The sequence below is a fragment of the Rhipicephalus microplus genome, unplaced genomic scaffold (genome assembly GCF_043290135.1).
Source record: "Rhipicephalus microplus isolate Deutch F79 unplaced genomic scaffold, USDA_Rmic scaffold_403, whole genome shotgun sequence".
NCBI lineage: Eukaryota > Metazoa > Arthropoda > Arachnida > Ixodida > Ixodidae > Rhipicephalus > Rhipicephalus microplus.
In genome coordinates, this window is record NW_027464967.1 from 47,819 (window position 1) to 73,228 (window position 25,410).

At 47.1% G+C, this 25,410-nt stretch overlaps 1 protein-coding gene across 1 annotated transcript; it reads right to left on the minus strand.

Moving 5' to 3' along the window:
* LOC142794353 (uncharacterized) lies at positions 1-25,328 on the minus strand. The gene is made up of 2 exons (XM_075885881.1): positions 20,131-25,328; positions 1-5,149 (listed from the first exon to the last, which is right to left on the minus strand). The coding sequence occupies exons 1-2, from the start codon at positions 20,416-20,418 to the stop codon at positions 3,989-3,991; spliced, it is 1,449 nt and encodes a 482-aa protein (XP_075741996.1). The 5' UTR covers positions 20,419-25,328; the 3' UTR covers positions 1-3,988.
* Positions 25,329-25,410: the final 82 nt, after the last annotated feature.

The window sequence follows — 25,410 nt, forward strand, 5'->3', positions numbered from 1 at the left end:
ACACCAATAAACCTTTTTTCACATACGACACACCCTTAGGTCCCAGCAAGAGGAGAACTTCGACATGGCTTGATTAATACAAAAGTGTAATATTAAAATATTCATAATTACAGTCGGTAAGATGATCCTCATTATGAGCACGAATTTATGTCGTGAAAGGGCTTGAAAAAAACTGCAAGGTGTCCCTGTACAAATTATTCAACATTATGATGCAGCGTTTTTCTGCTACGTTAGAGGACACGGCGGTTGCGGTGTGCCTCGGTCGCATATTTTCTGTTCCCAACTTTTGCTTACCCCTTGTGTAAAGCGTGCAGTGCCACAATAAGATTATTAGCGAGGAGAAGCCAACCTATAGGCACAATGAATTTTCTGCATGTCATGATGGAATCCAAGCTCTGTCCCCTGGATTCACGAAAACTTACAGAAAATAAGATCCTGGGACCTTGGCCAACGGTTTGGCATACGCGCGAAGCCACGAAAGCTCTATTGTGCTCCTTAAGGACCTCCAGGCTTCACCGAGTGCGTGTGAAAGAACAGCGTGAGACCACGAATTGTAGAATAGAGCGGACTAGTTACCATCTTTCTGACACTCTTTATTTTGCTGTTTATCTCTTTCTACTCTTCCCCATTTTCCCGCTTCCAAGAATAAGGTATCCAACTGAACCAAGCTTGGTGAACCTCCGTGCCTTTCCTCTCATTTTATCTCTCTCTCAAGGCATCTTAAGCACACAAATGTCTGGGAAGAAGAAGAAAGAAGAAACTCGCCTTATGAGGGTGTTAAGGCGAGCTTTGTGCATTATAATAAACGGGAATTAGGCAATAGTAGAGTTTTCATATCATAGATACCTTGATAATTGCTGAAATTTAGCGTCCCAAAAGCTTTTGTTTCATTAGTGACCTATTGTGAACTTAACGCGTACCATTTACTTATTCACCTGTATTTTGAAGATTCCTTCTCTTTTTGCTTATTTCTTTTCAAATCCATTGACTACAGAACCTTGAAACCAACGCGCGAAACACTCATTCTTGTCGGTAAATATTAGGTGATGACAAGGCAACCGAGGTCTGCCTTGTAATGTTTCTTCTTTTAGCTTTTCCCCATCTCTCTATGCCACGACTAGTGAACATCTTCCATGCCTCCTCCACAGTTTACTATTGCATGCATCGCATATCACGAGTAGTTGAACACTGTATTTGAGCGTTTGTGGAGAACAGCTACGTGTAGCAATGTATGTTTAAGTGCATGGATAGAACTTGGACAGAAATGGGTTCGAAATCGGAATCAGTTCAGGAGAAGCGAAGGAAAGGGTTAAATACAAAACTACACAAAAAATCAGGCCCCGTAGTTACAATCTGAACTAGGACCTCCTATACATGATGACGTGGTGAATGATACAAGCTTATGTACTTTGCGATTGAGCAACACTTAGAAGAAGAGCATTTGTGTGTACGATCTTGTGCATAGAGACCACCGCCGATTGAACGGTCCACTGCCCCGTTATTCTCCCAATTTTGTTAAGTTTGCTTGATTTTTTTACAGCGAAATTGTTTATGTCTTCCCGGTATTATCGTCGTACTACTAGTAGTAGACGTCACGCAAGTCATAAAATCATAAAGAAAGTGAATAAATGCCTTAAATAATTATTTTAATTTTTTTAATTGTAAAACTTTATTAGTTATTTATGAATTTACCAAAAAGCACGGTTGTGCTGCTAAACGATTGCGATGACGTCAAAATTAAGATGATGATCATGACGACGTGAAAATTATCATGACGATGACGATGATTACGTCAAAATTATGATGATGACGATACCATTATATAAATTACGCGATGAAAACATGCATTACGTTTCTAAAAACGTACAACTTACACTGCTAATGTGAACGTTAGCCTTGCTTTTGTGTTTCTTGAATATTTACGTTTCTTACTGCTTTTCGTCACTTTGTACGGAGTATTTCTAGGCTAATATTGTATCAAGTGGAAGTTCTCGTTATGTTGATACCTATTATTATACAGGGAGCTGGAACTGCTCAAGCTTCCTATACGGAGTTTTTATCCCACCATCCTTGCTGTTAATGGATGCTTCGTACTTGAGTGGCCAAAAACTTCAAACTTCAAAATAATGATACGCTCGAAAACTTGCAAGCGGTACCAAGCCTTGGACGCATCGACACCGCAATTGCCAGCGTCGCTTCGGTTCCCGATCAATGCCTCCGCCGTGCAGCAAGCAAATGAACGTCTGTGTGCATAACACTGACCCCTCAAGCTATGCTACAAGGACATTATGGAAACATATCGGCCCGCACACAATAGACAAAAAAAAAACCAAAGGCGAGAAGACAAGTGTCTATTTTTGCCTTTTGTCTACTGTGTACACGCTGAAATATATGTGCTCAAACCAACTCGTCCAGTACAAGGCTTCCAGCAATCACAGTTGCGCAGGGCCCACTGCGCAATAATTCTCTTTCCGAATCAACGAGGGGCTCTGCTACGCCTCCATAAGGCTGCCCGCCAACCAGTACAGCTCCTAACATTGCCGATGCTTTTTCTGCTGATGATCATTATATGTCTGAGCACTTTGTATTGGGCGGGGCTTTACAACAGCTGCTCGATGCGTAATTAATTTGTTTGGACGTCTGAGATGCTTCTATGCTTCTTCCGGGCAATATCACGTGTGTTCAGTAGAGTCCTCCCACTACAAGATACAAAAGCTTTGGGCATTGGTGTGGCTTAGAGGCGGAACACCTACTTGCCACGCAGAACGCCCGAATTACAATTTCTCACTTAAACCTAAGATCTCTAAATTTTTTATTCACGTCTTTCCAAATTTTTGATTAAAAACCAACCATGGCGACACTGACGCTGACACCAGAATTATTGCGACATGAACAAGTTAACAATTAAGACACACGGGACCTAACTAACCATTCACATGCACTCGCGCTCCTACAGCTTTGCTCATTGATAGTGAATTCGCTTATTGCTTATGCCGTTTTTCCCATTTGGGTTTCGTGTGCGTGACAAGTCACGCACACGTGTGCGTGACAAGTCAGTACGGTTAGCGAAGTCGATACAGTACGATAGGTTACAACGTAATCTGTTCGAGCCATAGATTATAACCACAGTGTGTTGCACCCAGTAGCGACGCTGAAAACATCGGCGAGCCCGTGTTGATTGGTTCACTAAACCAAACGAACAATTAAAAAAAAAACTCGCACTGCATCTCCAAGTCTAACCCCTTGGTATCGTGAATTTTAACAGTTTTCGAAGTTGTTTTGCGTTCCAAGAGAACGGCGATCATTTGTTTACATTGAACTTTTGTCATCACGTCCTACTCGCGGAGCTAGACCCAACCATATCATCATGTTAAACGCAAACAAGCAAATGACCACGGCTGCACCAGCACATAATTAGGCAGTATACGTCACACGAGCAGATTCGATAAACGTATTTTTTGCCATCCCCCAGCAATCTGACAGAATGCAGCTACGATACTATCATGATATGACGTAGTACTTGCAATATTATCAATACTCGACACAGAATGGCTGTCCAACAGGGGAAAAAAAAAAGTGCAACTTGTCGCCTACAATCACATGCGAAGGCCCAGCTAGCCAAACTTCGAGGCATTTAAACCGTGAATGAGGCTGCATATCACTAACACATAGGATTTGTATCAGCTTGACAAAAGGCGAAGAAATAAACGCACGTGCAAATTTTAAACGTGTGGGCAAATTAGTTTGATAATGGAGGGCCAAACTCGATCCACTAGCCCAGAATATGACGGAGAAAGTTCACGGCTATTTTTCCTTCCAATATTCGCAAACTCAATCAAAAGTTCGCAAAGATTAGGTCACACTCATTCCTGAACGTCATAGCAGTGTACTGTAATATTACGCTCAGTCAGTGCTGCGCCGTCATACCAGACGTTTCCGCACATGACGTTACATAAAAATACACTGCAATCGCCGTACAAGTGAAGTGCTATTTGAGTTTCGCGTGAGCGTTTTCCTGTTGTCCCCAATGGATAGAGAACCGCAGTGTTCCGCATCGCAATTGAGCGCTTTTGTGAAGAAAGTCAAGTCTTACCCGTACTGTATAATGAGCATGCGCAAGTGAGCCTTCATCATAATTACATTGACAAGGTTCTTGAAAGGAAGTGACCAGACCACATGTATTTGGTATGCCGCCCACTATCACTTTCAAAGAAGGCACCAAACACGAAGCACCCTCGAGCATTCCATAAAATTCAAAGTTGAGATAGAAAAAATATGCATCCCGTAAAACATCAACCTTAAAGTACGAATCTCTTGAGTGCAATACTGTTAGTTTCGAAAAGTTGCCGCTCTTTCCCAGCGACAACATATCCTTGTTAATATTTTCGATGCACAATTTATACGAAAGGCAGTCTTGCAATTCCCTCCATCCTTGATTCACTTGAACAAAAGGATTTGACTGTAAAATACATTTCACGTTCATATCTCCACAACCAGTGATGGCGTACTGCGGGTAATCACTAGAGGAAACTTTTCGCATTTTCGCCAGGACGGCTGGTGGCAGGTTGGTGACGTAATCCACCCTGTGAGGTGTCGTCCCTGCAATCTCAGAGTAGGAAGAAGATGCGTTGGATTCCTCGGGCGGATTTCGCCGAGATGGCAGATCTTCCGACATCGTCGAAGAAATCGTGGTTGCGACTTTGACAATTTCTGCCTTTAGGTTTCCCTCAGATACCCCGACCTCATGGACAATCTGTGCTACAGACGCACCCACTTTGAGAGTCATCTCGGCTAACCTGTGTTCCTGGTTCCTCACGTGCTCCGCGAGCTCGTTCATCTGGCTCTGAACCACAGGCAGAATGTGCTCCTGGTTAGCGTCTTTGACAAGCGCCTTCAATTCTTCGAGCGTGGCACACACCCCTTGAGGCCCCAGTGCTGTAGATTCCGGTGACGGGTTCACTGTTCCTGCTGGAGAAACACTGGCACTGCATCCGGCGACGTAGTGTGAGGACAGGTCGCTGTGCAGTACTGCATCTCCGCATCGAAGACATTCCACGGGCTGAAATGCGCAGTCCTTCTCGAAATGTCCCAGCATGTCTTCCACTGCACCCTCAAACTGGCATCCGTGGGCTTCGTTCCAGCAGCGAACCTTTGCAACAGCACGAAAAAGAACACAATCTTTTCAGCAATACCAAGCACGCAATATATTCGCAGGAAGTCTTAAAGAGGGTATTTAGTGATGCTTTGCCACGTTTTGTCCTAATGCTTGCAGACAATAAGACAATGAATTTCTGACAATGTGACCTCTCTGCCTTTTAATAAATTCTCAATCTGAGGCAATTTATTTTTTTTGCTCTTTCTCTGAAACCGCTCCATCAGAGAATTCTGTTGAAGAAATTTGCAATTTTTTTAGGTAGTTGCAAACTTCATAAGCGCAGGTCTTGCATAGCTGCAACTTTTTACGATGAGCTGCGATATATCGTTTTTACGGACAGTGAAGTTTTAGCCTTAGCCACGGTTTGGCGATTCTTTGAGAATGCACACAAACCGACGAGGCCTTAAGCCTATATTCGTGTGGCTTAACTGTAAAGGACAACCCACTAAAAATGACCCAACTGCAAAAAAGCCCGTTAGGAAGCCGGGTGCGAATTAGCAATGCTGCCAGTTTACCGTCAATATCACCTCATCCAAACACAATCGAGGAGGAAAACCAGCACGTACAACAGTATCAATCACAATCAATCTAGAGGAAGAAGAAAAGATGTGTCATCTCCCGCTAAAGGAAAACATGTGTAGATGCGAAGCAGTGGGCGCTAACGTTTACATTGGCTGCGACGTCGACGCTGGCGCTCATCGCGGAGTTGCACAGGAGAGACACCAGGGGAGGCGCAAAGCGCGCAGTTATGCGCCGTTGTTTCCCACTGGGACATGTTAATCGCTGCTAAGGGGCAATGAGAGACTTAAGACTCCGACTGGATACAGAGACCTGTAGCCCGCTTTAAGTTAACGCGCACGCTGCTGATTCTAATCGTTCCACAACACACAGAAGAAATCTCGCACCGGCACTACCTCGCAGGTCAAGATCCAGTGCCTATATATAATGGTTGCCCAGTGAACGGTCGTGCAGCGTGAGCAGTCGGTTTTTTTCAGTCAAGAAACTCGCCAGCAGACGCTGCCTACCGCGGCATTGACCGGCGGGAAAGAGGGTGCGTAATAGAAGAGAGACGGGAGGACGCGCGCGCCAATGGCGGTGTAAAACGCCGCGGAGAGAAATGCCTAGAGTAAAGGGAGGAGCCATAGAGTTTCCTAAATATACACTAGAGGGAACTCTGGCGCTTGTGTCTACGGGCACCGCAACGCACAACGTTTCGGCGAGCATGGGAAGAATGGATTGTACACGCATTTGTCTTAACGTTCGTACTTATGGCTCCATGTGTGTTGGTGTGGCTTAGAGCTGTGTTCTCACAAAACAAAAATCAGCAAATGTTCAGCAGTTGCGCTTTACCAAACTCTAAAAAAATATCGAGTAAAAAGGGTGTGTCTTTTTGTCCCACAACAATAATCGTCATCAGGCTTGCGTGCGCTTCCTTTCCTGAAAACTCGGCGCTGGCCACTTTCCTTTGGAGAATGCAATGTCACCCTGATAATGAGCAGCGTTGAATGTCAAATCAAAACGTCCAACGTGATATCAAAACACCATGCAAAACACCAAATGACTGCTGACCACTTGCCATCAGAATCACAGTCAGTTCCGGGGTCAGATTAGCCCGAGCCCATAGAGTAGCTTCGTTTTTCGGTTGTGGTCGTGTTGGAGGCGGTCTCCGATAAGTTTGTACACGTTATTGTTCAGTTTTGACTTTCCCACGTACACTTGAACTACTTTTGCCGGAAGTCCAAACCGTGTGCAAGCAGATTTGCAATGGTTGGACTAATTTCTGGCGTGTGGATGCATTTCACGTTCGGGGAGACCATTGGACAGAAACGGGGACTAGCTGTCTGTAACCACTGCAACAACACTAATGCTTTCCCCAATGCGACGTCTTAACATGAAGAAAGCTACAGACGAAGCCAGCGACACTCACTAAATGCTTTCGTAGTCCAAGTCATGACGAAATAGATATTCTGGGTTTTTTGTTCTATTTCTCGGAACAATTCTAGGAAGCCCACACATTCCCTGAAACAACTGAGTCTATTCCTACTGAAGAAAACTACAGTAACCACGTGCACATTTACACGGATGGCTCTACTACGCCGTCTAGTTCAGGTGGAGCAGTGGTTATACCATCACAAGGGGTAACTCGGTGTTTTAAGACTTCACATGTGACAACTTCAACGACGGCAGAACTCGAGGCTCTGCGCAATGCACTGGAACACATCAATTCAGAAGAAAGACCAGGTAAATGGGCTGTGTTTTGACTCAAAACCAGCGTTACAGTGCCTGATATCAGTTCTCCGACGCGGATGCCACGACCAGTTGACCTACCAAACCGTGAAACTTCACCACCTGTTAATACAAAAAGGCCATGACATCGTCTTTCAGTGGTTACCTGGGCATAGTGGTATAGGCGGCAATGATTCTGCAGACCACGCTGCTCGCACGTCACATAAAGAAGCGAACAGCGTTCCGATACCGCTTTCAAGAGCGGATGCGGCGAGGCAGATTCGTCAACTGGCCCACAGTCTCACACTGACTGAGTGTAACACACCAAGCATACGACGTACACGACTGCACGAGCTCGACCCTTCACTACAACTCCGGCCTCCACCCGGCCTACATCGACGTGAAGCTTCGCTTCTCTATCGCCTTTGGCTGGGAGTTGCTTTCACGAATGCTTATACCACGTTAATCAGAATTACTGACAGTGCGGCGTGCGATGTTTGCGGCACCGACGAAAATACCGAACACCTGCTGTGTCATTGTCCTCGATTTGCCTCAGAGAGACAAGTACTTGCCAACGCAATGCGGCGACTGGAAGATCGGCCTCTTTCTGTGCAGGTGCTATTACAGCAACGTACACATGCCTCGACAGCCCACAAGGCAGTGAAAGCCCTGCTGCGTTTTCTGAGAAAGACAGGCTTGTGTGAACGCCTCTGACATGCGGTAGAGTTGTACACGCTGCAGTGAAATTACTGTCAGTCTCTCCCCACCCCCTTTTTTCCCTCTCTTCCCTCTTTCTCGTCTTTCTTGTCCCCTTCCTTTATCCCCCAGTGTAAGGTAGCCAACCGGATGTCTTTCTGGTTAACCTCCCTGCCTTCTCCCTTTTTGTTGCTTCCCCCCCCCCCACACCCATTCACAGAGAGCTAAATGTGTTAGCGATGATGTTTCAGGCCTGCCTTCAATCAGATAAATGTATTCGTTTGGAAAAAGAAAAAGCATTTCATTTATGTTATTTACCTAATGAAAGGTGCTGTTTTTGTTACTTGGCAATAAACTCTTGCCATACGCAAAAGAAAAGTTGTTCTTTTCCATTTTTTCCAGTTTGAGAAAAAAGTCAAAATAGTTTTTTTATATTGTTCAAAACTTCCCAAAATGTCGCATATCTAGGTGTGAGTGAGGACTTCAACGTCACAGGGCACAGACCGGAGCACAAAATGATTCGCATCTAAAATGAAAGACAGGGAGGCAACTAGACGCACGTCCAGTTACCAGTCTCGAGTTGCTCGTCTACACTATTGCTTTGTTAACCGATTTAATGCTAAGTCAATTTACCACGCATTGAAAGCTAAGTCGATAATGACTTTCATTGCATACGTCTCAATTGCATGCGCTTAAGAAAGAGGGTGTCATAGATCAGTGAAACAACGTGGAGCACACTTTCGAGGAAGCAACTTATCCAGTCATACGACCAGATATGTGCGCAGGGTTTCACTTCCGGGAGAGGCATGGGTGGGGGGAGGGGGAGGTTTTATCGCAGCAACCTCCTCCCTAGAATAACAATGTAGGGGATTGACTTTTTCCAAAGTCCCTTTTTTGTTACTAAGGGGAACAGCCACGCCTTCCTGCCCCCATCCCCTCTCTCTTGCGCTCACCTATGCATATGACTCACCAGCCATTAAAATAATAGTGTTGAAAAGCTAGTTTTGAAGAAATTCTGCTGTTTGCTACTGGTTAGAAGTGAAAACGTAGCCCGTGAATGCAAATAAATATACAAATAAATGAAATGACTAAGAACTTTGGTTCTAGCGAGATTCAATCCCTGGCCGGCTACGCGGTAAGCAAATGTTCTATCGTAGAACGACGCCATCGCTTGAAGCTGCATCGAAAAAACACTATCAACATCTGGTAGTGTTAAGAGGTACCCTAAAGGATTTACTGCTGCGCGACGGAAGCGTGTAATGGTGCCAGGCGGCAAAGCATGTGAATAAGGGTTGTGGAACAGGCATCTCCGTTCCAATTCCATTCCGGAGAAGTAAAGCTTGCGCGAATTCAATCATTTCAATTACTCGGAATGAAAAAAAAAAGTTAAGCCATTCCCACTCGAGAATTATCGGGCAGTTCAATTTCATTATAGTAGTTACTCAACGTAGGAATGGGACAGTGAAGAAAGAACGCTTATGATGCCGATAACAGATGCATTAAAGCATGCTGCTACTCTTGAAAATGATTTTTTTATTCTAACTTCATTTTTTAACAGAGCACACACAATCGGAGTTCTGATGCAGCAAAAATTGCATTTATATATGTATGGCTCTGTTTGCGAGTTGTGATAGTGTTGACAACTAATGGTTGGCCTCCCTGAAACCGAAACCAATATTTCAAAAAAAGAAAACCCACAATTTAATCAGTAAAAACAAACTTAAATTTGTGCATCGGTTCACTGGATAGATTCTAATTAGTTTGTGCTGTAGTATACTAATGCCTAAAAGGATTAAGCAATGTTATTTGCGACCATTCATTAAAATCACGCAAATTCCCACCTAGGGGCACAAAAAGTGACAGTATGTGACACGCCCCCGACATGTCCAACTACCATTTTGAAAGCATCTTTTTCGACTATTCATTGTCCTTGACCGTTCTCTGATAATATAAGATATGGCCAAGCTGCTTGTTAAACAAAGGCAGAAACACAAAATGTCATAAATTGTTGTGCCTGCGACCCAATTTCGCGCTGGGTAACCGAACAATACAGGCATAGGCGACGTTTTTTTTTTTTTTTACAAAACCATCCTGAACAAAGAGAAGGCAGTGCATGCTGAACTCTGCTGAGGGGAAATAATTTGACAAATATGTTCGGTGCAATGCTTTGACAACGTGTCCTTATAGAAATAATAATGAAGACACGCACTTTTTTGGAGGGGGGCGGGGGACTATAGCATTGTATTTGCAATAGATATACGGATAAATAGATACGGAGAAATCCGCTATACGTAGAAGAACATATACGGAGAAATCTACTTAGGGCAGGTAATAACCACGGAGCCGAACCACGAGATTGAAGTAACTGGAAGAATAAGAATGGAGAGGAGCACATTTGGCTTGCACTCTCCAATTATGACAAGTAGATTGCCTCTATCCCTCAAGAGGAAGGTATATAAGAGTTGTATCCTGCTGGTACTCAGCTACGGAGCAGAAACCTGGAGACTTACAAAGAGGGTTCAGCGTAAATTGAGAATGACGCAGCGAGCAATGGAAAGAAAAATGGTAGGGGTAAGCTTAAGAGACAAGAAAAAAGCAGAGTGGATTAGGGAACAAACGGGGGTTAAGGATAATAGTTGAAATCAAGAGGGAACGGACATGGGCCGGGCATGTAGCGCGTAGACAGGACAATCGCTGGTCATCAAGGGTAACTAACTGGATTTCCAGAGAAGGCAAGAGGGTTAGGGGGAGACAGAAGGTTAGGTGGGCAGATTAGATTAAGAAGTTTGCGGGTGTAAATTGGCAGCAGCAAGCACAGGACCGAGTTAACTGGCGGGACATGGGAAAAGCCTGTCCTGCAGTGGACGTAGTCAGGCTTATGATGATGATGATACGGAGAAAAATACGTCACCAAGCTCGAGCAGTAGCAGGTTGGTAACACATTTAGTGCCGTTTCGGGCACAGGCGCCAGCTTCTCTAAATAGGGGCGAGAGCACTGCAAATACCTTTTTGTATATTTTTGTATTTTTCATCTGTATCCTGCAAAACTTTTATGAAAGCCTGTCTGCATTTGGAGCAGAGGCGCTTAGTCTGGCTTTTAGCCTTTCGCCTTCGCTCCATTTTCTGTACTGGCACACAAACAAAGAAAGAAACAAACGAAAACATACAAAACGTACAAAACCAAACAAACAAAGAAACAAATGGGGGGGGGGGTGTATGAGGTGAAACGGTGCGCAAGCTGGTATACGAAAGCTCGCAGTGAAAACAAGCATAGCGTCAGTACTTATGACCACTTAGGGAAGCACTTTTTCGAATATGCGACCGGATCGCCGACAACGACAGAAGCAAGCATTCAGAAAAGAAAAGTGGGGAGACAGCAGGCGGCTGTGGCGCCGCCAAGAGAAAAAAATCATAAGACGTAAGGAATGTACGCCACTGCAGTACTTTCACAAGATGAATATCAACGGCTTAGAAGTGCGGTTGCTTGAAAGAGTGGAGACAAACTTGACTGGAACACAGTAAATATAATGACAAAAGTGTCCTTATAAAGGCATGTGTCATGCTTGCAATCGGCCAAGCCATATTAATAGTAATGCTTTATTGTTAAAATTGAGGTACTTACTAATGTATAAAGTTTTAAAAACAGTGGGCAGAAAAAAAGCGTGCTGTATGTGCAGAAAACCACAAATACCGAAATTTACTTTCATTCTATTCCATGTGAAATGTTGATTCCATTCTCATTCCAATCCTCAACACCCCGCAACGGTGCTCTGGTTTTCGGACGCAAAACCCCACATATAAATTAATAAATGCACAAATCCATCTAATGCTCCAAGCTTTGTCTCCATTCTATTCCCATTTGGGGTCACGAGTCGCAACTCTGCAACAGTGATCGGAATCGTAGAGCGCCCAGACATCTATAATAATTAGCAACAAAAGCATCAACAAAAAAAATCGGCTCCATAGCTTAACGTGTTGCCTCAAGGAAGCGTAGTGTGCTCTTTGTTGATGCGCAGGAATAATTTTTGCGCAACGGGCAGTTCGCAACTGTGATTGTTGTGCACATTAGAGCAGACAATTTCCCATAAATACACCAGAGGGAACTCTGGCGCTAGTGTGTATGGGAGCTGCAACACACAACGCGTCAGCGTGCATGAGAATGATGGGTAGTGCACGTACTTGCCTAGTCTACGTACTTTAAGCTCCGTTTAGCTTCGCTTGACTTGGAGTTGCTTTGTCACGAAACGAAAATTCACAAATGTTTCACAAATGTTTAGGCTCACCTCTTCAAATCGGCTCACAAATTTCGCAACCATTCATTCTTTCATTAGAAACAGTACGAAAACAATAATCAAGGCCACAAGCATGTTCGAAACCCGCAATCACGAAGATTAGGCAAATCTGTGTAGTGCTTATCATTCCCATGGTCGCTGAACGGTCGTTGTGCCAGAGTACCCTCTAGTTAATTTTAGCAAACTATGCATTCAAGGACAGTTTGAAATGGTCAATGCTGTACGCACAGATCTCCATTCGTCAGCGGCCGAATCGATTGATTTTGATTTGATTGATATGTGAGGTTTAACGTCCCAAAACCACCATACGATTATGAGAAACGCCGTAGTGGAGGGCTCCGGAAATTTTGACCACCTGGGGTTCTTTAACGTGCACCCAAATCTGAGCACACGGGCCTACAGAATGTTCGCCTCCATCAAAAATGCAGCCGCCGCAGCCGGAGGCGGCCGAGTTGAGGCATCAAGCGAGAACCGAAGGCAGGCTACGAATAAGTCAATGCGTTTATGCTTTCGCGTTTTACACTTGAAGGGAAAGCTCAAGAAATTACAATTTTTTGCGTGATAACTAAATAGCTGAAATTATTGTTATTCGGTCTATAAGGATAATCTCGTAATCGTAGCCGGAGGGCTTCTATTAGTTCATAGTGTTTCATTCAACGCGAACGATACACAAGTTGGCAGAGCCATAGACGGCAGTAGCAGAGGCGGTTCTCTTCCAACTACAACGGACTTGATTAATTAGGACAAGAGTGGCACGCCTGACCAAAAGCGAACGTTCGGCCTTGTCAAAACGAGTGACGCAGTGATGCGAAAAATCGCAATCACGTGATGACCCCATATGCCGTCACCTGAGGGTGATTTTTTTTCCACTACTTCACCACTCGTCTATGATGATACTGACGTCATCTTAGACATTATCATCATCAGTGATTTTGCGAACGTGACGTCAAGACATCGAAGGTGTACCCATAACTCAGGGTACCGGAAGAGGCCCACTATATTGCATTGTTTCTCATCTTACAGGGTGTTTAAAATGTTCAGTGCAAAAAGCTTTCGAAAGAGTGGGTTACAATTAACAAGCTTCGAAGAAAAGGAGGAAGAAAGTTTAAGCAGAAAGACAGGGAGGTTAGCCAGTTCTTAGACCGGCTTGCTACCCTGTGCTGGGGAAAGGGGTGAGGGGAATGAGAGATGTTAAAAAGAAATCTTGCGAAGAGAGGGAGAAATTACAAAAAAAAATTGCGACAGAGGAAAGGCAACATCAAAGAGTATAAGACACTAAAGTCTGTCTCTGAGGCCAGTTGTCCGCAAAAAGCGCAGCAATGCTTTCAAAGCCTTCTGGGCTGAGGATGGGCTTGGCCAATGACCCAGAATCCTTTGTTCCGACAAAGGCCGATTGTCTAGTCTATCCAGAGCTGCAGTGAGTCTTTGCACGTTGAAATGGGTGCACTCACACAGAAGGTGCGCGATGGTTTCTTCGCAACTGCAGTAAGTGCATGTAGGAGAGCTGGCCATCCCGATGAGGTAAGAGTATGCGTTCGTGAAGGCCACTCCAAGCCACAGGCGGCATAGAAGAGTCTCCTCAGCTCGAGATATCTTTGGGGGAAGACGAAGCTGCAGATCGGGATCCAAGTTATGCAGGCGCGCGTTTGTGAAGTCTGTCGAGTTCCACTGTGCCAGTGTGAGGTCACGTGCAAGCGAACGAAGTCTTGTAGCTGCGTCGGTTCTTGAGAATGCGATGGCTGTGTATTGGGTACCATCGTGTGCAGATCTAGCGGCCTCATCTGCGCGGTCATTGCCATATATACCGCAATGGCCTGGTATCCACTGATACACTAAGCTGTGCTGTTTTTCGGTTGCTTGGTGATGAAGAAGCCTTATTTCAGCTACTAACTGTTCATTAGGTCCATGGCGAAAGGGTGATATAAGACATTGAAGAGATGCCTTCGAGTCCGAGAAGATCGACCAAATTCCCGAAGGTTCTTTCACTATAAACTCCAGAGCTGCACGAATGGCTGCAAGTTCTGCAGCTGTCGACGACGTCAAATGCGATGTCATGAATTTAATTGTGATGTTCCTCGCGGGAATAACCACTGCCCCTGCAGAGCTTACTGAAGACACCGAGCCATCCGTGTAAATGTGAAGGCGTCCGTTGTGCTTCTCTTGCAGGAAAAGTAATGTGGCCTGTTTCAGGGCTAGATGCGACGATTTATTCTTATTTTGGATGCCAGGAATTGTGAGAAGGGCTTTGAGTGGGTGTAGGCACCATAATGGTATCGGCGGCTGTGCTGCATGCGTGAAGTGCCATGGAAGCACTGCGCAATGCTGAGCTACAGTTGCGCTGAACGCTGAGTGGGGCCTGGAAGTTCGAAGTGAGGCTAGGTGATGAGATGGAAGCCGAGCGAAATGTCTTATGTGCATTCTCAAAGCGTCTACGCGGATGTATGCGTTGACTGGATAATCACGCGCAATGATGACTGTCGCTGCTGTAGACGCGCATCTCGGGAGACCAAGGCATATCCTTAGGGCTTGGGCTTGGATCGACTGGAGGACGCGCAAGTTCGTTCTTCGGATCCCGCAAAGCACAGGTAAGCTGTATCGCATATAACCCAGGAACAGAACAGCGTAGAGTTGGAGCATTGCTTGTACCGATGCACCCCACGTTTTTCCAGCAAGGAACCTCAGTACGTGGGTGATCATGGTGAATTTAGTTTTCATGTGGGCGATGTGGGGGCTCCAGGAGAGGTCGCGATCAACTATGACTCCGAGGAATCGGTGGGTCTTCACGTAGTTGATCGTGTGTCCGTTAATTTTAATAACATATGGGCTCATAGCCTTATGCGTGAATGCTATAAGCGAGCATTTCCCTGACGACAGCTCTAGTCCCCGTTCTTCCAGGTACTTTGTCGCTATTTTTGCCGCTCTCTGAAGCCGGGCACGCAAATGAAGGCGTGTTACGCCCGATGCCCAGATGTCATCTGCATATATTGATAGATGGACAGATTCTGGAAGCGCATCAATCAGGCCGAGTAGCGCTAGATTGAAAAGTGTGGGGCTAAGAACGCCGCCTTGAGGCACACCTCGACGGTTGCAGTGGTGCGTTGTGCCATTCTCCGTCTGTACAAAGAAAGTTCTGCCTTTCAGATAGCTGTGGATCCATTGGTATACCCGACCCCCTAATCCAACATTTTCCATGACATCCAGAATGGCTTCATGTGATACGTTATCCTATGCACCTTTCGCGTCCAAGAACAACGCCGCAGATAAACGTTTCAGTCTTTTTTGATGCTGAACAGATGAGACCAGGTCTATAACGTTATCAATTGCGGACCTCCCACGCCGAAAGCCCGTCATAGCATGAGGGTATACCTCGTGGCGCTCCAGGTACCACTCTAGACGAGTCAAAATCATCCTCTCCATCACTTTCCCGAAACAGCTGGTAAGCGCGATGGGGCGATAAGAGGTCAAGTGCAGAGGAGATTTACCTGGTTTAAGCACAGGTACGAGGTGGCTGGATTTCCATGAATGAGGGATAAATCCCCTGCTCCACGAGTCGTTGTACACGGATAAAAGGGCCCGTCGAGCTGCTTCTCCGAGGTTGCAAAGAGCCATGTACGTGATCCCATCTGGACCAGGCGATGAAGATCGTTTGCATGCCGTCAAGGCCCCTTGTAGTTCCTCTAGAGAGAAAAAGGTGTCCATTCTTGAATCTCTGGAAACTGGAGCGTTTTCTAGGTGGCGCGTGGTGCACGTGGACGCATGACCGACAACTTTCATGCAGAAATCTTCTGCTACTTCAATTTCGGTGCGTCCTTGGTGGAGAGAAAGACACTTGAAGGGGCGATGTTGATGTTGCGATGTTCGTAGGCCACGGACAATCCTCCATGTCTGCGTCAAAGGCTTGTGTGGATCCAAAGATTCGCACAGATGTTTCCAGCGAAAGGATTGAAGTGAAATGATTCGCCGCTGAATTTTTTTCTGTAGGCGCCTTGCCTCCCTCAAGTCGTGAATAGACTTAGTGCGCCTATATCTTCTTTCTGCGCGACGACGGATCGCTCTGAGCCGTTCCAATTCCGCCTGATATTGACAATAATCTGAAGTATGTTGAATATGATAGGTCGCTTCTTGAGTAGCACCTCTAATCATATCCTCGAGGGTGTCAAGAGGAGGCGTTTTATTTTCTTGACACCTTTTTTCCGTCAGTGACCTGAACTTTGTCCAGTCGATGCGAGTCGAAGTGTCGTAGTTAGGCGATTTTTCCAGGCCCTTGATCTTCAAATAAGTTGGTATGTGGTCGCTTCCATGAGTTTCATAGTCTGCGAACCACTTGACCTTTCCATTTAGGCTTCGTGACACAAATGTCAAGTCAAAGCAGCTGCTGTATGTCGTTCCCCGTAGAAACGTTGGGCTTCCGTCGTTTACACAAAGCAGCTGCTGCTCCAGAACAAAGGAGAATACTTGCCTTCCGCGACTGTCTGTCTTCTGACTTCCCCATAGTGGGTGGTGAGCGTTGAAATCTCCGGTGATGATCCATGGTCCAGGTGTGGCTGTTAACAGTGCACGTAGTCTTTCAGGTTCAAAACGGTTCGAAGGTGATAGATATGCGCCTACGAGCGTGAAATTGAGGTCTCTACGTTTAACTGTCAAGCAGACATACTGGTTGTCATCGTGAGGTGCTACACGGTGCTCGATATAGGTAAGGTCACATCTGATATATACAATGACTTTACTCTGTTCGTTGCAGGTAGCGGACTTGAAGGCTTCGTACCTCGATAGTCGTATTGCATTGTGTAGCCTTGGCTCACAGATAACAATAATTGGAAACTGGTTTTTGAACAAAAATTGTCGTATATCAGAAATGCGGGGCTTGAGGCCTCGGGCGTTCCACTGAAATATCGAAGCTCCTTTGACCTCTTTACGAAAGGCTTGCAGAGACGGAGCCATGGTGCCTTTCCAGACTTGATAGCACCGGCTTCAGCGCATCCACTAACTGAAGTGCACTCTTTGCAGCCGGACTGTCAATGCTAGTGAGGAGCATGCGAATGGTGTTCATAAGGGCCTTTACCATGGCTACGATTTCTTTGTCGCGACTATCACCGCATTCTCGTTCCGAAGTTATTGTAGACGAGCGATGCGGCGGCTCAGACGGTGGGTCTATCGTTGGCAGCGCTGGCCATGCTTCAGGCGAGCCCGTGATGCTCTTGTCTTGCTTGGAGGATTTGTTGTCGGCGTGTCTGGACGCTTGAGGTGGTACGCCGGTGGTCGTTTGGTAAGGTTCAATCCTTGCTTCAGCACTGGGTCTCCTCAGGGGCCTCCGGCGACGAGACCGCCGGCGTCGTACTTGGGCAGCGGCCTCCCTGTGAGTTGAGCCATCCCGGACCATTTGCCTCAACACTTGCATTTCCTTTTTTATGATTGGGTAATCTTTCGACGATGCTTCGTGAGGGCCACGACAGTTTCGACATTATCGAAGTTCTGCCTGGCAAGTATCTGCGCTATGTGATTCTGAGCATAGCGAGCACACAGCCAGGTTTGTACAAACAGCACTGACATGTCCCAATCTATAACATTTCCGGCATTGAAGGGGCTTCGGTGCGAAGGGTCGCACTGTGTGTCGAAAATGGCCGACCTTGACTTGCGATGGAAGGCTGTCACCCTTGAACACGAGCTTCACGCAGCGTGATTTGCCAAGGCGACGAGCTTGCAATATAGTAGGTTCTGCAGACACCGGTTTGATGAGAGCAGCAAAGTCACTTTCGCTGATGGAAATGTCGACGTCATAAATGACGCCTGCCGTAGAGTCGCGGCCATCAGGTATATATGAGCGAACATTGATGTTATCCAACATCTTGACGTTGCTCAGCACTTCCAATGTGCTTCGTTGAGTGACGTCTACGGCGAGGATATTCTTACGGCCATTGATCCGCACGTCCGCGATTTCTCCCTGGGCGAGTTCCTCAAGAAACCTAGAAGTGACTTGACGATTGAGCCGGTTGAGACTATGAGCCGCATCGACCAGCACAAACAGAATTGTGTATATCGTGGGCTCTCGCGTCGTCGTCACATTCTTACTTGTTGTTGGAGACGGCATCACTAGTCTTCTTTTTCGCTGCCGCCTTGTCACGGGCACGAAGTCGCCTTCGTCGGAGCTCTCGTCGCTGGCCGTAGAGTAAATCAGCGTGTCTTCGCTGTCGGCATCACTCGGGTGGCCCGTACGCTTTCTCGTGGTAGCTGCGGACGACGTCAATGGTTGCGGTGGAAGCCCAGGCGAATCCACGTCCATCGCCGCAGTCACTGGAACGGTGTCTTCCACAGAGTCGCAGAAAAACTTTGAAAAATTACAGATAGTGACAGCAGTGTTCTACGCCAGAATCACTTGGTCGTCGTTTTTCCCACGTACCTTCTTCGAAGAAAAGGAAAATTGTTTGCGCTCCTCGAAAGTCACCTCGAAAGCGCATTCGAAGAAAAGGAAAATTGTTTGCGCTTTCGAGGAGACTTAGAACGTGGAACCATCGAAGTATTTGTCGGTCGCATCACTGTTGTACTCTAAGGAAAATAAGAAAAAAAACTTCGGTTAATTATTACCCCATTATCACAAGTCTACAAAAGCAGTTAACTAGAACGTGCGACTCACGACAATATTAGTTTCGCGTTATTCTAGTCAACATGCGAATTATCTAGTATCACTACTTCTATTGTTCCTGTATACTTGTAACTTTGAGAGCAGAAGTCACCGAGATGAATCTGTTAGACAATTGCCCCGTGGAACTTGACTACATTCCGACCTCATTCCGCGGAGAGATAGAGAGAGGAGAGACACACAAGTACTTCTTGCAGCTCGAGATCTTTCTCAACTGTGGTTCAGAACACACAACAGCTCCAAGTCGGTGAAATACTGTGCGCCGCGCATGCAGTTTTATCGGGAAAATCTGGCCTCGTGAAATGGTGACATTTGCGGCTCGAGGAGCTAGCTGTACCGACGACAACATGTATAAGGTGCTCTAGCGCATCTGTCTCGCGCTACTAACTGCCAGGTTTAAAAGTGTACAGTGCGAAAACGTAATTTAGTTCCCGGCTACGGCTCGAACAGATGTTTTTCAAACTATCAACAAGCCCTCTCCCCCTACCCCCTCCCGAACAAATGCCTGGCTACGGGCCTGGTTGGTGCTGCGGGAAAAAAAATGGCACATGGAAAGAGAAGGGACTAAACGAAATGGAGTGCGTTGACTTTTTTATTGCGCCGTGTCGAATTTCAGCACGACGCAAGATTATACGGGTTCGACAGTACAACCTGGCCATTCTTACGCCATTAAGCCCAGGTATCCTAATACAGTGCTAGAAACACGAACAGCGCAATACGAGAAGCACGTTGCCTGCGCACGTGTTGTCTAACGTTGTCTGTGTTTCCAGCGCAGCTAAATTCACTATAAAAAGGTGAAAGATTGGCAGAGCACAATTGAGTCTATATTTGTAGGGATGGTGAGCGCTGCTTGCCAGCCACGGCTTCAAAACACTGAACTCACGTGACAAGCTATGCGAAGTCGGGAGAGCAGACGGCATCCCGTTACATATTCTTACAGCGTTCCGCCAGCACCGCCGAGTATAACACAATGAACCTGCGTCTCCGTGCGTCACGAACAAACTGCCCCTCTCCCTCGCCACCAGCGCTCCGAGTACCACGCTTAATCACCGAACCCTTTGCTCACAGTTGTATGTAACGCGAGTAAACTACTCCGAAGAAGGATGCGGTAAGCACTTACTAACCTTCATGGCTGCCGCTTTCCTGGCAGGAAAGTCATAAGTGACGCACTCCGCCCCGTCGAAGTGCTCTTGGTCCAAGGGGCACCGCCCACTGGCACCTTGGCAGCTGGCGACATGGCACGGCTGGCACAGAGCGTGCGAGCATGGCAACAGCACAGTCCGCTTCGGAATCATGCGGCAGAGAGCGCACACGCGTGAGCTGGGCACCTCGTCGACGAACTGCGTCGCTCTCCAGTTGACGCCTGCGACGGCGTGGTCGCGAAAACGGTGCACCCTTCCGCTGTCCGGCATGGCGGAGTGTCTGACAATCTTCACGCTCGAATACAACAATCGCGGAAGAGCGCCCTATTTATTACCACCGAATCTTATCTCTGGTTGGCGGTATCAAGCAGTTTGGCTGGCGTACAGGAATAGACCAACGCCTTCTTGGCTTTATCAATGACAGCCGGATGTGCCCGATCCAGTGGTTCCCCACCCTGTCCTCCAGCCCTTTCCTGCGCTCTCCCATCATCTAGCCTTCGGAAGTTCTTCGCGGTTCGGGGCGGGAGGGGAGGGTGGTCTTTCATGCAGTGGCTCATGACGGAAGTTATATGAAGTAATTTTTTGTTCAGCATTGCACAAATCCCTGGAATGGCGTCTTGCAATCCTCGTGTTCAGGATATTGGTGGTCACGCAGGCTCTGTGAAAGATATGGTCTCATGAGATAGCGTCTTGCCATTCGGGCTGCTGTGCGAGCAACCAATGGGGAAGCGTCACTGCAACGCATCTACATGCGCTGCTCAGTGAACCGGCGACGGCATTGCTTCGAGCCACAAAGAAGCAGCTAGAAGGAAGCAATCTGACAGACTTACGTTAATGGAGTGGAAAACATGTCTATAGGTGACCAGTAAAAGAGCGAGGGATTGTGGGATGCACCGTCTGCTACCGGCTTCCGGTTTGAGAAGAGCAGACGACGGCGAACTGCTTCGCCGCAAGCCTCAGATTATTCGGGATTCGCGCGCGCGGTCGCTTGTTTATCTTCGTCCTGATAAACCATGGTCGGTTTTTGAGCTGTTGGCTGGTCCTACTTGAGTGTGAAAGGCAAACGCAGGTAAAATTCCCATGGAACGAAGAAAAAAAAAGTAAGGTGAGCAGCGGCTGCGAAGAGAGCAACAGCGAGAGGTTGCCTTTGAATACGAAACGTTGAAGCCAGAGTGTGCGAAAACCATTTCATCACAAGCACGTGTGTATTCCACTCTAAAAAAAGCTTACGTATGAATTTTCGGCGAATATTGTATTCAGAAGTAGATTGTCGCTCAGGCACGCCTAGCAAAGATATTAGGGAATTCGCGGGCAACATCTACCTGCCATACGAGATGAGCGCCGGCCCTTGCACCCATATACATGACAAAAAACGTGACAGCTTCACTGAAGAGTAAGTTTACACGAAGCGATGGACGAGTCCATTTGCGTTTATCTTGGTCAAACAGTGCGCCAGGACGGCACCCAAAGAAAAAAAGTGCGTTAAACAAGCGCAGGGTTTCGATTACGCGGCGCCGTCTATGTCTGACTGTATTGTTTATGTGCCGCCGTGCCATGTAGCTTGACCAAGATCTGCGTTCAAATAAGCATCTGGCTTCGACTAAGAAATGCATCTTCTAGCGCGCTGAAGGCTACAAAAAAATTTCTCCACGCGCTCAATAAGTGTTGCGCTTCATGCCGATTGACTGACAAGTTAGACCGAAGCAGCGATGCCAAAATGAACATTTAGCACACTGCTACAGTCATCCCCATCCCCTGAGATCTTTAAAATGGTGAATTTTTATCTGCAGTACCATATCGTACAGGGAAAACGGTTTTGTGTATTGACTGATCTGCTAGCTAAAAAGACAGCACCCCCGAGCAGCATAAAAGCATTGCAGATCATTTTAGTGCGACAAAAAAGTTTCTGGACCACTCATGGCTTTCGTATAGCTTGTCATCGTCACAGTCACGGTTGCAAAGAAAAACAACTTCTAAAGCACTGACATTGCACTGAAAGGTGCTTTTTTCAACGGAGCAGTATACAAAAATGCGCGCGTGCCGCTGCTCACCCGTGTGGTGCGTCGAACCGGAAGCCGTCGTATCCCACAGTTCCCTGCGATTTTCTATTTTACCAGTCACCTATTGCATCTGCGTGGAAAGCACTTGGAAGCACGTGTGCTGCAAGCAGCCCTGCCCCTCATGTGGCATCACATCAGGACCATTCTCTGAACTTGATCGGACTGACGGCTCCTGTTGAAAAGCGGCGTTTGCACTGGCAAGAAGGCGTTCGTTAAACAAACCACCGAAAAAAAAATTCGATATCGCACGTGCCGCAACGCTCACTTCTCGCGCAACACTGACACGCAGTTCAAAACGCCGCATTTAACAGCAGTTGTCGCAGTGGCCTCCCGCCGCGGTGGTCTAGTGGCTAAGGTACTCGGCTACTGACCCGCAGGTCGCGGGATCGAATCCCGGCTGCGGCGGCTGCATTTTCGATGGAGGCGGAAATGTTGCAGGCCCGTGTGCTCAGATTTGGGTGCACGTTAAAGAACCCCAGGTGGTCGAAATTTCCGGAGCCCTCCACTACGGCATCTCTCATAATCATATCGTGGTTTCGGGACGTTAAACCCCACATATCATTCAATCAATCAAGTCGCAGTGGCCTGACACGACTCCTACGATTACACCAACCTACACCTTGATTTAAGCGGTACTGACGTGAAAAATGTTTTGTTATCGTTCTTTTCACTGGAATGAGCGTCCATATGGGAGAGGCATGGGCTATTTGCTGGTAAGCGGGAGCGCACTCTGACAAATCAATTGTAATACGTTTTTGAAAAGCTAGTTTCGGCTCCTCCTGTTTCTTAACACCACGACATGGCACAAGCTTACGGACACATGTTCGCGCAAGATGTCGGGATGTTTTTAGGGCTATTCTTAAACGCAGCGCCATTGGTGACGGCCGTTGGAATGTTTTGGTGACGTCCAAGCGGTCATCTCGTGCGCTTTCGTACTTGACGTCATCTTACTTAGTATTGCTGGCCCATGGCACCACGAGAACTGATGTTATACCGAGACGTAATGCTGGCATTGATGCCAGTAGGTGCGCCCCGGCGAAAATGTTCGTTAATAGCAAAGATAGACCTTATGCTGAATTGCTGCCAGCCGTCCAGTGCATGCCGTCATGTTGGAGGCTCGAGCGAGGCGCAGTACGCACAGGCCGGATATGTTTACGTAAGGTGTGTCGACGTGAGGCATGTATTGGCTGATAATTGCAATGGCGACGGATCGCTGTGTATACTTTGCTCCACACAGAGAGGAATTCGGAATCCGGAAGGAGGAAAGATGAGCCGTGAACTTTGCCCATTGTTTAGGTCGCGGGTTCGAATCGCGGCTGCGGCGGCTGCATTTTCGATGGAGGCGGAAATGTTGCAGGCCCGTGTGCTCAGATTTGGGTGCACGTTAAAGAACCCCAGGTGGTCGAAATTTCCGGAGCCCTCCACTGCGGCGTCTTTCATAATCATATGGTGGTACAGTGCACCGTACCGAGCCGCTCGCGCCTACTCCGCTTCAGACCATGCACAGATGCAGCGAGAAGACATGTTGCGTTAACGGCACGACGATGCGAGCTTTCTGCAAGCAATGCCCTAGTGGCCCTGGCAGCGGACGGAGGTGCTATGGGACTGTCGCCTTTTGAAAGCTTATGTTATACGCTTGGTGTCTCGGGGCCCACGATCCACAACCATTTGCTACAACGCTCGAATCTGCAACAGCGAGCTGCCCTCGTTTTTGTAAAGCGGTGCACGCCGAGCACGGTCCAGCACAACGATTGAGGCGGCAGCGCTCGGTGCCTCAGCGCTGTCAGGTATTCGTCGGCTTTTAAAAGCGTGACGTAGGCTTAAACCAGCGCTACGCCCCACACGTAGGCTTTTTGTCGGCGACAAGTCCTACTGGCGCACTTTTCGTTTGTTGCCACGTCGCCTTCGTTCTTTGCCAATGGTTACCACAAAAGGCTCCGCTGCAGTCGCACGGAAGTCGGAATATATGATCGGCCGATTCCGCGGCTTTGCAGCAGCGCAAATGCAGAAGCGCAAGTGTACAAGATGACGGCCATCCCGCTCATGACGACTGCTGTCAACATTACTTTCGGTTCCAAAACCACCTCCTGGCACAACAAAGGCGCGATGTAGACAAAAAAAAAACTGTATGGCACAGTAATTTCCAGCTGGCGCATATTTAGCACCACTACGTGGATCGGCTGTGATGACGGCACGGATGATCCGAATGTTAAATATAGTGTTCTTTGACAGTATTACCATTGGCATATCGTAATTAAAGTGCCAATCGCGGTGAACGAGTACACATCGGCTGATTTCGCTAAACAGAATTAAACAAAGCCCCATTATTGAAACCTAATGCAGGATTTCATCTAACCTCAAACTATATAAATACCCGAGCAAACCTAAAACTAAATCTTAAATGTATAGAACTGAATAAGAACGATATTGTCAAGACTGTTTCATAAATTACAAATGGCAGCATATCCACGGAGTGAATGATGGAGAGTGGGGCGAAGCATCCGTCCATCCATTCGTTCTTGCTTCCGTCTGTCCATACGCCCGTCCGTGTGACCATCCATGCGTCCATTCGCCCGTCCGTGCGTGCGTCTGTTCGTGCGTCCACACGTCCATCTGTGCGTCCGTCCCTGCATTCGTCCATGCATCCGCCCCTGCATCCGTCCATGCGTTCGTGCAGCCATCGGCGAGTCCGTCCATGCACCTGTCTGTGTGTCCGTTCGTCCACCTAATCAACACTCCAAGTACCCCCATCTCGCATCTTTTCATCATATATTCCGCATATGCACCACCATCCAGCAGACATTCCAAAGACTAAACGAGAGGTGGCACACGCACACATTCTTACGACATGCGCTTCGTGTCTACATCCCACCTTTAACCACGCCGAGTTTATGGTATATACTAGTTCGCGGTATTCATGCCACTGTGGCCCAACGCTCGCTAAACCTTTCTAAAACCAAGGAAGTTACGCCCAGCGAGCATAACGTAGCAACCCTTTCTTGTCAGATAGTGCTCAATGTACATGCCAATGACTGCTAATGAAGAATGAGAGACGGGATAATTCGGCTTTTAGTTAACGCACACGCTGCGAATTTTTTACTGTTCAACAATGCGCAGAAGAAATCTCTCACCGGCACCGTCTTGGAGGTCAAAATGTAAGACTGGTTACACACTACGATTACTACTACGACTACGAGAGACG

Bases quoted from the DNA above. Each gene is read 5' to 3' on its own strand.
- LOC142794353 (XM_075885881.1), bottom strand. From the start codon at position 20,418: ATGCCGGACAGCGGAAGGGTGCACCGTTTTCGCGACCACGCCGTCGCA. The intron at 5,150-20,130 runs GTTAGTAAGTGC...GCTGTTGCAAAG, and splicing joins GGAAAGCGGCAGCCATGAAG to GTTCGCTGCTGGAACGAAGC.